The sequence below is a fragment of the Berghia stephanieae genome, chromosome 5, assembly GCF_034508935.2.
Source record: "Berghia stephanieae isolate SIO BIC M18660-M18661 chromosome 5, UCSD_Bste_1.3, whole genome shotgun sequence".
Taxonomy (NCBI): Eukaryota; Metazoa; Mollusca; class Gastropoda; order Nudibranchia; family Aeolidiidae; genus Berghia; species Berghia stephanieae.
In genome coordinates, this window is record NC_088364.1 from 72,389,157 (window position 1) to 72,404,156 (window position 15,000).

At 38.7% G+C, this 15,000-nt stretch overlaps 1 protein-coding gene across 1 annotated transcript in view; it reads right to left on the reverse strand.

Moving 5' to 3' along the window:
• The window catches only part of LOC144973573 (uncharacterized), a 431,961-nt gene that overhangs the window by 44,542 nt on the left and 372,419 nt on the right, over window positions 1–15,000 (reverse strand). Inside the window, exon 12 of the mRNA XM_078916195.1 lies at window positions 5,491–5,573. Coding sequence (XP_078772321.1) covers window positions 5,491–5,573 — 83 coding nt within the window. The remainder of the gene's footprint in view (window positions 1–5,490; window positions 5,574–15,000) is intronic.

Genomic DNA, 15,000 nt, shown 5'->3' on the forward strand with positions numbered 1-15,000 from the left:
TACTATCTGTATGTCTGTCACTTTCTGTCTTTCTACCCCCCCCCCCACCTCCCCCTCTTTCACCTCGTCTCAATCACTCTATTATATTACGTATGCCACATTTCCAACAACAGTCTGGTCGTTTTCTACACAACTGATCAGATTAGCCGACACGTCTCGTGTAAATAAAATCCGACATCCAGGCCCGGCAACAAAACGCTGACATCTTACGACTGGCTGGTTCAAGGAAATTGGGTTACTGACCTTGGGGACGGACCCTTCTAGAATCTCCCTTCTCCTCCCCCCCCCCCTCCCACCCCGACTATCCCAACCCCCACCCTTTTCTCGACTTCTTTAACTTTTTTCAAATTCAAATTCTCTAAGGTAGAGAGAGAGAACCATTGGCAATGTGGTAAGTGTTCAAATACCGGAAGGAAGTAGATTCGAATTCTGGTGGACGCGTATGGCCCAGAAACTAGTACTCGATTACCAACCAACCAAAAAGCCAAAACAAAAAAAAAAAACAAAAACAAAAAAAAAAAACCCAAACCGAAACGTAATGACCGGGGAAAAAATGAATATAACAGCTTCGAGAAAGAACAAACTACCAAACATGGAACGTTTCGGGGCTCAAAACTCTTCTTCAACGGATAACAAATGTAGTAAAAACACTTTAAAATTCTGAAAAACGTCAGAAGAGTAATCGGGCTGCCCGTCTTGTTGGCAAGTACGGTCTCGAAATGATTCCAGTGATTACTTATTCGTATTCCTGCCGATACGATTTAGGTACTAGTATTTGGTACTAGTTTCGTCGTAAGAATTAAATGATAAAGGTAACGCCTGATTGACCCACATACTGTGCCCTGTTCGTGTCCTGAATGTCGTAAAATTGAGTGGCATGACCCCTTTTTATATGAAAAAACGTTCTGATTTGTGTCACGTACTTCATAACCGCACTTGGCCATGTGGTATGGCAGTCGCTTTCGGATCGGAAGGTCCTGGGTTCGAGCCTCGCTCGGCGCATAGTTGAGTTCTTGGAAAAGGCCCTTTACTCACATTCTTACACCGTAGTTAGGTGTAAAATGAGTACCTGGCCGTTATCAGCGTTGCTTCTGTCGGAACAAAAAAATTTGTAACAGTAACCACCCATGTCCAAAAAAAAAAAAAAAAAAAAAAGAAAAGGAAAAAAAAAAGAGCCACTGAGAATTTCTAATCGCGTCCAAGGAAATATCAAAAATGCCTGAGGCGGGGTTCGAATCCGCTCGAATCCTGGGACTTCTGCAATGCCTTAACGATTTGGTAACTGCGCGCCCCCCCCCCCCCCCCCCCCCCGCCTTATTTTTAATTTTAAATTTTTTCAAAGCAAAAGGGATTAAGGAATGGAATTTGGGCAATAACATGAGAATTTATGTCCCCTTAAATGCACAGTCTACCACGAGAAATGATACCAAATCAATATTAGCGTTGGGTATTTTCAAAGACATCAGTCCAGGGGACACTTTTCTACAAATTATTTTTTTGGAATTTTTAGGAAAATCGTATCAGACAAAACTATTTTAACTCACTCAATCCTAGATATTTTTGCTACTTTTCAAAACTGGAAAAACTGTATAAAAAATGACCATTTTCATAGCTAGTTTTATTCAACTATCATTAACAAGCAAAATTTTAAAACATTAGCTTTGATACCCTGCCTATAATTTGTCTCAGAAAAATGAAATAAATTATAGGCATGGGGGTAAAAGTTACGCTGATAAATAATAATAATAATAATAATAATAATAATAATAATAATAATAATAATAGATCTTTATTGTCCATAAATATGGCAATTTGTCATTTAGTTACACTTGTCATAACGTTATATGATAACTATAACATTGAAACAGACACCTCACTCCTACCCATTCTCTCTCTCTCTCTCTCTCTCTCTCTCTCTCTCTCTCTCCCTCTCTCTCTTCCTCTCTTTCTTTCACGCATGCGACATACACAACATTAACATTTTCATTTCATTTTCAATTCGTTACATTCTTGGCAATTCAACACCAAATATTATCATCATTATCAATTGGTCACTTCATCTAGCCTAACATTAAACAAATTAATCAGTCAATCAGTCAACGCATCAATCCTTGGTTTTGCTGTACCATATGAAATATTCAACATATTTATTGCTGATGGAACGAACGTTGATTTATACTTGTTAGTTCCACATTTAATCTGACAAAAACTTCTCCCAGATGGCAAAAGATCAAATTCATGGTATAAAACATGTTTTTTTTATTGTTGGTAATTGAGAATGCTTTCCTTTCTATTGCTTTTCCATGAATTCTTTCTACTTCATCAACAGGATGGTTTATTATTTTTGATGCCTCTTTGTAATTCTAAATCATCATACAACGCTTTATATAATATTAAGCAAAGGATAGGTCTTCAATCAACAAATCGCGAAATAAGATGAAATTAGTGGTGCACTTTTGTGTCGGAAGTAAACAAGGCCGCCGCCATTTCGATTTCCTTGAGACAAAAACATTGATACGAACGATTAAAGTTTGAAGTACATACCATTCATTAATACGAACAATCATACAACGTTTAATACGTAAATGAGTGAAATGTTGTCATGAAACAAATAAATATCAAAAGAATTCATCACATGACGGATATAGTCGGTGTTAGGGTTGAGTGAGTTAATAAACGGAAGTAGGCAACAAAAAAATCATCTCTTTGCCCAATGCAGAGAGAGAGAGAGAGAGAGAGAGAGAGAGAGAGAGAGAGAGAGAGAGAGAGAGAGAGAGAGGGGGGGGGGGAAACAATGAAACAAGCGTAGAGAAAACGTTTTCATGGTTGGAGTGACGTATTGATCAAATTTGACCAGCGCTGGAGACCAATCGTTGAATTATTAATAACGGTCTAATTGGCTGTACGACCCACAGACTAATATTGGGTAGACTGACTACGAGTCTTTTCTGTTGCTCTTGTAGCAGCGATCAATGGGAAGCCAGCGAGCTGCTCATACTGACAAAACGCATTGTTTTCATTCAGTTCCGGCCTGGAAACTTTTACTTCAAAATATGGATCGACTGAGATTACATCCTATTGATAGAACGAAGATGACGTCACTTAGGTCTTTGTTATTGTTTTTTTTTTTGCCATCCGCGTTTGTGAGTAATTCTCACTAAACTGTATTAACCAGACTATAAACGTTCAAGGTTACACATAGTTTTGTGCGTTGGTTCGTTATACTTCCGGATGGCAATGTTGTGAGCTTCTTAGCCAAGCGCATACTATCTATAGAAGGAGGAACTAAAATTGACGTCGCTCAGCTCATTGCGTGTTATCATTTGTAGCCAGCCATTTTTATGAGTAGTTCTCACGTAAATTCTACCAGACTGTAATAACCGTTCAAGGTTATGCACGGTTTTGTGTGTTGCTACGTCATATCCGGCTAGCGGATGTTGTGGCATTCTCGCTAAACTCGTAGAATCAATACGTTAAAAAAATTAAGTCTTTAACTAGTTTGACAATTCTGAAATCTCAGGCATAAGAAGCTCATAACATTGCCATCCGGAAGTATAACGGACCAACACACAAAACTGTGTGTATCCATGAACGTTTATAGTCGGGTTAATACAGTTCAGTGAGCATTACTCATAAACGCGGATGGCAAAAAAAAAAAAAAAAAAAAAAAAAAAAAAAAAAAAAAAAAAAAAAAAAAAACAATAACAAAGACCTGAGTGACGTTATCTTCGATCTATCTATCGATATATATTGGACAACTTTGGGTCAGTCATCTTCACTAATCAATATTTTGAAGTTTTCTGGTCAAAAGAAAAAAAGAAGAAAAAAAAAAAAAAGAAAAAAGAAAGCGTTTTGTCGTTCATTGGTCAGCAGAGCCAGCTTTGCGATGTAGGCACTGACCCTTACGTCACACTGGCGATCGCACTATTGATTACGTCACAATATTCCAGTTGGACTTGGTCTGCCCGGTTGGGACCCGGGAACCGACCGGAATCAGCAGATAACATCCAGGGATTACTGGAAGTTGATTAACTCCTCTTGCCAGAACACGTAAGCATCATATACGCGTGTATATAATATTATGTGTATGATGCAGTGTCAGACAGATCAGAAGAGTTGCCATGTTGGCGGATTTTCCGCCAAATTGGTGGACTTTTATCATCATGCTTTTATTTTATCATCTTTGCTTCGTACCCAAAAGGTACCGAGTTCGATCATCCGCCGCTGCGCTGTGTGACCTTGAGCAAGTCACCTCGCCCTAGCTCAATTTGCGGCGCTGTACTGCGGCTGACGCCTGGGTTATTCCAGTCTTCCCTTGGAATAGACCCTAGAGACACATTTCCCCTTAGGGATGAATAAAGGGAATTTTATTTTATTTATGTTTTATTATAATACGTTTTTTTTTTTTAAATCCCTGGGCGGATTTTTTTGGGCGGATTTTGGACAAATGTCGCAGGTGGAGTAGGATAAAGTTGGCGGATTTTGGCGGATTTCTGGCAAAAAGTCGGTCCGTTTCGCGCAGTAGAAACAGGAATAAACAATGAATTCATTGGGGAGGGGGGGGGGGGGGCAGCGTGGCTCAGCGGTACGGTCTTTGCTTCGTACCCAAAAGGTACGGAGTCCGATCACCAGGCCGCCGCGGCGCTGTATGTATGGTTCTTGAGCAAGTCATCTCGCCTCAGCTCAAATTGCGGCGCTGCACTTACTACGGCTGACGGCCTGGGTTATTCCAGTCTTCCCTTGGAATAGCTAGCCTTCCCAGGAGACCCATGTCACTCTCGACGCTAGACCCTCGTTTCGTGTTTTTTTTTTTTTTTTTTAAGGCTTCCAGCTTACGTAAGCTGGAAAGAGCACATATCAAATGAAGAGCTCTACAGTGACCTCCCCCCCAGTGACTTCGAAGATACAAAAGAGAAGACTGAGACTTGCGGGGCACTACTGGAGACACAAGGAGGGGATTGCAAGCAGTCTTGTTCTATGGGAACCACCTGAGAGAACCAGAAGCAGAGGCAGGCAGAATTAAACTTACATTGACTGTCTGCTAGATGACACAGGAATGGACAACACCCGCAGGGAGCTGCGTACGCTTATGGAGGACAGGACAGAATGGCGAAGACTTGTGGCTCATGTTGGGCGCCCCAAGGGGCGGCCTAAGTAAGTAAGTTAAAGGCTTGTTGTTCTAGTTCTTTCATAATATATAAGTAGTGTAAATTTTAATTGCACACTTTTTATAAATATCTAGTATTCTATTTTAATTCGTACTTCCTTACAAAGGAGTATAATATTTCCTGCCAACCAATGTTTTGTTTATTCATCTTAACTACGCCACTACCACATCATCTCATTCATCTGTGGTGTTTCATTCATCCTGTTTTGTTGATAAAGGGGAAACCCGAAACGTTCATTTGATCTGTTTTTGTAATTAAAATGAAGCTTACATTCAACTTCACGTTATTATTCATAATATATTATAATATCTATGGTACGAACCTGTTGCGACCCAGCCGGAGAAGACGGAGTGTGTTGAGGCAAGCTTTGGGAACTAGAGAACCCAGAGTCGGCACAGCTTGGATCTGGAAATGGATTGAAGAAAGAAAAAAATGAAATGAAACATAAGTAAACAAAAACATGGTTCATATTAACTCACTTAATCCTAGAGATTTTTGCTACTTTTCAAAATTGGAAAAAATGTATTAAAAATGAGCATTTAGATAGATAGTTTTACTCAACTACCATTAACATGTAAAAACTAAAAACATTAGCATTGATACTACGCCTCATAAAAATGTAATTAAGAGGCATGTGGTAAAAGTAACCCGGGTAAACTACGGATACAGTCGGTGTTAGGGCTGAGTGAGTTAAGATAACGAAAGGAAATGTGGATTTTCTCCGCTTATAATGAATGTACGCGTATTTCCCAGCAAGCAAACACTCATTCAATAGTCAATCAATAAGATCTTTAAAAAAAAATAAAGTGAGCCTTCATATACCGCAATGTCCACAGGGGTTTCACAAGGGGTCCCAAGCTAAAATCAACACTGGCGAGACATGATGCCTGCTATTACATGTTTGTTTGTTTGATTGTTTGTTTCTACAGAAACAATGCTCTTACCGACCAATTGCTCAGATAATGAGAGTAAAGAAAGAACCTTTTCCGTGCGGCTATGTGGTCTTGTGATATGACATCGCGTTCGGATCGGAAGGTCCTGGGTTCGAGCCTCGCTCGGCGCATAGCTGAGACCGTACTCATGTGTAAATTGAGTACCTGGCCGTCAACAGCGTTGTCTCTGTCGGAAATTTGTAATATTGTAACGTCTATCAGGCGTCTTGTACCGTTCTACATGTTACGTGTTGCTGTTGGTTTGGAACCCTTTGTAAAGCGCTTTGAGCACATTTAGTGGATATTACTTCGGGCGAAGTCCCGGGTTTGAGAGTTTTTGCCAAGATGAGAGTCATTTAAATCGATCGATATAATTTGAAGGACGAATTTTCTGGACAAAATAATTAAATATGTGTTTTTCCAGAGTACCGCAGCCGAGTTCAACCCGGCATCTGTTTATGTATGGAATAATTGGGTGGGTATATCTTTCTGTAACTTCTGTCAGTTCGCGATTACATCACGTCCTGTGTGTTCGTGTGTGTGTGTGTGTGTTTGGTGTTTGTGTGGTTTGATTACTGACAGGTGGCAGTCAGGTACATACATATATTACTCACACCCACACACACACACACACACACACATACACACACATATTAACACATCCTCACACATAATATAAACACGTATAATAATAATAGTGGTACTAATAATACATTGGTTGTGATAGCAGGTAATTAACAATTTGCTGATACAGCGATGATGATGTGAAACAATAACAAACATCCGACCGGATTTACACGAAGGGTGGTCTCCGACATTTTTTAGGTAATTATTATTGTTTTCGTTATTATCACCTTCATTTTTATCATCATCATCATCATCATCATCATCATCATCATCATCATCATCATCATCATCATCATCATCATCGTCATCGTCGTCATCATCATCATCATCATCATCATCATACTATCATCATCACCAACACTGCAGTCGGCGTCGCTGTCATCGCAATCATATGCAGATGAGAGTAAGAAAAGCTGCCAAGTTGGGGGAAAATTCGAAACAAACAGAAACAGAAGCATAAATATCTCTCTCTCTCTCTCTCTCTCTCTCTCTCTCTCTCTCTCTCTCTCTCTCCCTCTCTCTCTCTCACTGTGTGTGTGTGTGTGTGTGTGTCTGTGTGTGTGTGTCTCTCTCTCTGTGTCTCTCTATCTCTCTGTCTGTCTGTCTCTCTCTCACACTCTCTCTCTCACACACACTCTGTGTGTGTGTGTGTGTGTGTGTGTGTGTGTCTCTCCTCTCTCTCTCTGTCTGTCTGTCTCCCCCCCCCCCCCCTCTCTCTCTCTCTCTTAGGAATAGAACACATGAGGAGTATAAAGTAAGTGTGAGCGGGTGCACAGACATTGCCTACCCCCCCCCCCCCAACCCCACCCCCACCCCCGGGCCTGTACAAAAACACGTGTGGCCAAAAACTCGAGATCGATAGGTAGAGAGACAGAGACGATTGTTTAAAATGCCGAAAAAGAGGCGAAAAAAAGAAAAAGCATCAATTTGACCCACCGACCGTCCTTGCAGCCAGGGCTTATTCTGGAAACTGCAACGTGGAAGTGGAAGGGATATAAACAACACATTGAAACCAGCCACTGAATAGGAATATACTAGAATAATAAATTGAACTTTTACATAGCGCAATTTCCACTAAACGTGCTCAAAGCGCTTAACAAGGGGTCTCTGGCCAACAGCATCACTTAACACATTTAGGACGAGACATGACGCCTGCTGTTAGGAGATATTACACTATTTTTTTCGGACACAGACAACGCTGTTAACGACCAGGTACTCGTTTTACACCCGAGTACGGTGAGAGAATGTGAGTAAAGAGCCTTTTTCAAGGACTCAACTATGCGCCGAGCGGGGCTCGAACCCAGGACCTTCCGATCCGAAAGAGAGTGTAATACCACTAGACCATATAGATAGAATGCGCTTGGCCAAGGAGTTCACAACATTGCCATCCGGAAGTATAACGGACCAACACACAAACTCTGTGTAACCATGAACTTTTATAGTCTGGTTAATACAGTTTAGTGAGAACAACTCACAAACGCGGATGGCAAAAACCATAACAAAGGCCTGAGTGACGTCATCTGCATACTATCTATACATACCCGCATGATAGTGTAGACTACTTTCCACCAGGTCTTACAACACAAGTTACAACAGCTTTAACTCACTCAACCCTAACACCGACGATATCCGTAGTTTACCAGGGTTACTTTTACCCCATGCCTATTTATTACATTTTTTTTAAAACAAATTATAGGCGTGGTATCAAAGCTATTGTTTTTATTATTTTACATGTTAATGATAGTTGAATAAAACTATCTATGTACATGCTCATTTTTACTAGACGTCTAGAATTCTTTCCTGTTTTGAAAAGTTGCAAAAATCTATAGATAGATTGCGCTTGGCCAAGGAGTTCACAACATTGCCATCCGGAAGTATAACGGACCAACACACAAACTCTGTGTAACCATGAACTTTTATAGTCTGGTTAATACAGTTTAGTGAGAACAACTCACAAACGCGGATGGCAAAAACAATAACAAAGGCCTGAGTGACGTCATCTGCATACTATCTATAGGATTGAGTGAGTTAAAACATAAACAATCACATCGACATGTATAGCACCCACGATATATACGCGTCATGCGCGAAGCACTTTATATAACAACTTGTAATTTAGAAAGGGCCTTGATCAGACAACAACACCGTACACTTAACACATGGGATGAAACATGCAGCCTGTTAAGCGCTAAAACAATTTTCTGACCCCCCCCCCCCCCCCCCCCCACGGCCCAGTCAGTACATACACACATATCAATAATGTATACAGTGAGTACAACCACGCATGTGAACAACGTATAGATAGTATGCGCTTGGCTAAGAAGCTCATAACATTGCCATCCGGAAGTATAACGGACCAACACACAAAACTGTGTGTATTCATGAACATTTATAGTCGGGTTAATACAGTTCAGTGAGCATTACTCATAAACGCGGATGGAAAAAAAAAAAACAATAACAAAGACCTGAGTGACGTCATCTTCGAACTATCTATACAAATACAGACACACATACAATGTGTGTACATTGAGTAAGTACGCAGTTATAAACAACAGGTACAGTTCCAGTGAGTACATACACACGTATAACCAATGTGTACAACGGGTACATACTACACACACAAAAAAACGTGTACAATGACTACATTTACACATACAAACAATGTGCGGCGATGTGGTCTAGTAAGACACTCACTTTCGGATCGGAAGGTCCTGGGTTCGAGCCTCGCTCGGCGCATATTTGAGTCCTTGGAAAAGACTTTTTACTCACATTCTCTCACCGAACTCAGGTGTAAAATGAGTACCTGGCCGTTAACAGCGTTGTCTTTGTCCGAAAAATTGTAATATCGCCTAACAGGCGGCATGTCCCATTCTACATGTTAAATGTTGCTGTTGACCAGGGACCCCTTGTAAAGCGCTTTGGTCACATTTAGTGGATATTGCGCTATATAAAAGCTCAATTTTTTTTGTATAGTGAGTACGTTCGCACTTATAAACGGGTGCAGCAAGTACATACACACATAAGTGAGTACGTACACATAAATATATAAACAAGGTGTACAGTGAGTATATACATGCACGCACACAATGTTTACAGTGAGTACAGTACATACACACATAAACAACGTGTACAGTGAGTATATACATGCACGCACACAATGTTTACAGTGAGTACAGTACATACACACATAAACAACATGTACAGTGAGTACGGTCACACATATAAACAATGTGTACAGTGAGTACATACACACATATAAACCATGTGTACAGTGAGTACATACACACATATAAACAACATGTACAGTGAGTACGGTCACACATATAAACAACGTGTACAGTGAGTACATACACACATATGAACAACGTGTACAGTGAGTACGGACACACATAAACAACATGTACAGTGAGCACGGACACACATATAAACAATGTGTACAGTGAGTACATACACACATATGAACAATGTGTACAGTGAGTACATACACACATATAAACAACGTGTACAGTGAGTACATACACACATATAAACAATGTGTACAGTGAGTACATGCACACATATAAACAATGTGTACAGTGAGTACATACACACATATGAACAATGTGTACAGTGAGTACATACACACATATAAACAACGTGTACAGTGAGTACATACACACATATGAACAATGTGTACAGTGAGTACATACACACATATAAACAATGTGTACAGTGAGTACATACACACATATAAACAACGTGTACAGTGAGTACATACACACATATAAACAACGTGTACAGTGAGTACATACACACATATAAACAATGTGTACAGTGAGTACATACACACATATAAACAACGTGTACAGTGAGTACATACACACATATAAACAACGTGTACAGTGAGTACATACACACATATAAACAACGTTTACAGTGAGTACATACACACATATGAACAACGTTTACAGTGAGTACATACACACATATAAACAATGTGTACAGTGAGTACATACACACATATAAACAACGTTTACAGTGAGTACATACACACATATGAACAACGTTTACAGTGAGTACATACACACATATAAACAATGTGTACAGTGAGTACATACACACATATAAACAACGTTTACAGTGAGTACATATACACATATAAACAATGTGTACAGTGAGTACATACACACATATAAACAACGTGTACAGTGAGTACATACACACATATAAACCATGTGTACAGTGAGTACATACACACATATGAACAATGTGTACAGTGAGTACATACACACATATAAACCATGTGTGCAGTGAGTACATATACACATATAAACAATGTGTACAGTGAGTACATGCACACATATAAACAATGTGTACAGTGAGTACATACACACATATGAACAACGTGTACAGTGAGTACATACACACATATAAACAATGTGTACAGTGAGTACATACACACATATAAACAACGTGTACAGTGAGTACATGCACATATAAACCATGTGTACAGTGAGTACATACACACATATAAACAACGTGTACAGTGAGTACATACACACATATAAACAATGTGTACAGTGAGTACATACACACATATAAACAACGTGTACAGTGAGTACATATACACATATAAACAATGTGTACAGTGAGTACATACACACATATAAACCATGTGTACAGTGAGTACATACACACATATAAACCATGTGTACAGTGAGTACATACACACATATAAACAACGTGTACAGTGAGTACATATACACATATAAACAATGTGTACAGTGAGTACATACACACATATAAACCATGTGTACAGTGAGTACATACACACATATAAACCATGTGTACAGTGAGTACATACACACATATAAACAATGTGTACAGTGAGTACATGCACATATAAACAATGTGTACAGTGAGTACATACACACATATAAACAACGTGTACAGTGAGTACATACACACATATAAACAATGTGTACAGTGAGTACATATACACATATAAACAATGTGTACAGTGAGTACATACACACATATAAACCATGTGTACAGTGAGTACATACACACATATAAACAACGTGTACAGTGAGTACATACACACATATAAACAACGTGTACAGTGAGTACATACACACATATAAACAACGTGTACAGTGAGTACGGACACACATATAAACGTGTACAGTGAGTACATACACACATATAAACCATGTGTACAGTGAGTACATACACACATATAAACAACGTGTACAGTGAGTACATACACACATATAAACAACGTGTACAGTGAGTACATACACACATATAAACAACGTGTACAGTGAGTACGGACACACATATAAACGTGTACAGTGAGTACATACACACATATAAACAACGTGTACAGTGAGTACATGCACATATAAACAACGTGTACAGTGAGTACATACACACATATAAACAACGTGTACAGTGAGTACGGACACACATATAAACGTGTACAGTGAGTACGGACGCACATATAAACAACGTGTAAAGTGAGAACATACACACATATAAACAACGTGTACAGTGGGTACATACTACACACAAAAACAATGTGTATATTAAGTAGGACACATACAAACAACGCGTACAGTGAGTATATATATAAATGCAGACAATCTGTACAGTGAGTACATACACATATAAACAATGTGTACAGTGAGTACATACACACATATGAACAACGTGTACAGTGAGTACATACACACATATAAACAACGTGTACAGTGAGTACGGACGCACATATAAACAACGTGTAAAGTGAGAACATACACACATATAAACAACGTGTACAGTGGGTCCATACTACACACAAAAACAATGTGTATATTAAGTAGGACACATACAAACAACGCGTACAGTGAGTATATATATAAATGCAGACAATCTGTACAGTGAGTACATACACATATAAACAATGTGTACAGTGAGTACATACACACAAATGAACAGCGTGAACATTGAGTACATACACACATATGAACAACGTGTACAGTGAGTACATACAAACATATAAACAAAGTATACTTGAGTACATACAAACATATAAATAAAACCAATAAAACACACATACAAACAACACGTACAGAGCGTACACACTGCACACATAAAAGAATGTGTCCAATTGGCGAGATCGATCACAATAATTGCTTTATCTAACCGTGCATCGTGAAGACGAGCGACTGCCATTCTTCCCGCACAGCCAGTAACACTTTTTTTTTGTGCGTGTATTTTTGGCCAGAAAACTAAACACTGCAAAAATATATCAATAGATTATGTTTACATTTGACTTTTTATTTTCTAAGATCAACAACAACAACAAAATAGTAAACCTGATAGATCTTTTTATTTTTAAATTTTTTTTTCAGAAGTCTGAAATTTTAGATTATTTGAAAAGATCGATGCAGTTTTAATCCATCTATATAATATAAGTAACAGTTTTCCGGCCAAATTTGGATACACGGCCATTCTGCTGAACACGACATGCCAATATTTTCAGGTTGGCTGCCTCTATTCTCACCTCACCAATGGACGTTTCGGGTACAAGCTCTTCGTCAGCAAAACAATACCCAAATTAACGTGGAAAACAAATAAAATAAAATGCAAAATAACTTGTATCGTCTGTACTCAATGGTGGTTGCAGTTATACTCCAACCACCATTGAGTACAGACGATACAAGTTATTTTGCATTTTATTTTATTTGTTTTCCACGTTAAATTTGCTAATCATATTGTTGTGCTGACGAAGGGTTTGTACCCGAAAAACGTCCATTGTCTGTATTGTTCCCCATACGAAGCCTCTCCATTTTTCACTCTTTCGTTAGTATTTTGACGATCACAGGCTTCAGGCAGCTCAGTCCCTCTACCGTTTTCTACTTTTGCGATGGTTTGAAGAAGTATTTCCATAACAACAATGAGCCACACCGATCTAATTTATCAGACCTCTGCCAAACTTTTTTTTGTTTGTTTGTTTGTTGCTTTAGGTCTCTTCCAACACAATTGAGGTTATATGAGAGACCGCTGAAACAAAAAAACAAGCAATCCAACAAAAATAGTACAAATGTAAATCAAAATCATAACCTAAAGATATCATAAGCTAAATTATAAATAACCAAGAACAAACAGGCAGAAGATTTACAGAAAAAAAGAAATTCCCTGTCAAAAATACAATCACAACAATGAAACAGGATAGGCTAGTAAAGAGAAGAAGAAACATCACTATCGGATCGTACACCCATGCGAACATCATAGGTATATGATTCAAGGGTGATGCTCCCATCCAACCACCCGCTCTGCCAAACTGTACACATTAGCTGCACAGAATAATTAATAATTATCAATAATAATAAAATTTGGCTGAAAAACTTATACTGTTTATATCGATATTTTATTAGGACCTCCAATTTTTTAAATTAAAAAAAAAAAAGTCTTCAAGCTGTGCGGCTATGTGGTCTAGTGGTATGACACTCGCTTTCGGATCGGAAGGTCCTGGGTTCGAGCATTGCGCTCGGCGCATAGTTGAGTCCTTGGAAAAGGCTCTTTACTCACATTCTCTCACCGTACTCAGGTGTAAAATGAGTAACTGGCCGTTAACAGCGTGGTCTTTGTTCGAAAAAAATTGTACTATCGCCCAACAGGCGTCATGTCCCGTCCTACATGTTAAATGTTGCTGTTGACCAGGGACCCCTTGTAAAGCGCTTTGAGCACATTTAGTGGATATTGCGCTATATAAAGCTCACTTCTTTTTTTTTTTTTTGATAAATCTTATTTTCTTTATAAGTCTGAGGTTTTTTTCTATTTAAAAAAGTGTGTAGTTGTTTTTAACCAATCGAATGAAGACACAAATTTCTGGCCAAATTAAATGTGTAGTTGTTTTTAACCAATCGAATGAAGACACAAATTTCTGGCCAAATTAAGTGTGTAGTTGTTTTTAACCAATCGAATGAAGACACAAATTTCTGGCCAAATTAAATGTGTAGTTGTTTTTAACCAATCGCATGAAGACACAAATTTCTGGCCAAATTAAGTGTGTAGTTGTTTTTAACCAATCGAATGAAGACACAAATTTCTGGCCAAATTAAATGTGTAGTTGTTTTTAACCAATCGAATGAAGACACAAATTTCTGGCCAAATTAAGTGTGTAGTTGTTTTTAACCAATCGAATGAAGACACGAATTTCTGGCCAAATTAAGTGTGTAGTTGTTTTTAACCAATCGAATGAAGACACAAATTTCTGGCCAAATTAAGTGTGTAGTTGTTTTTAATCA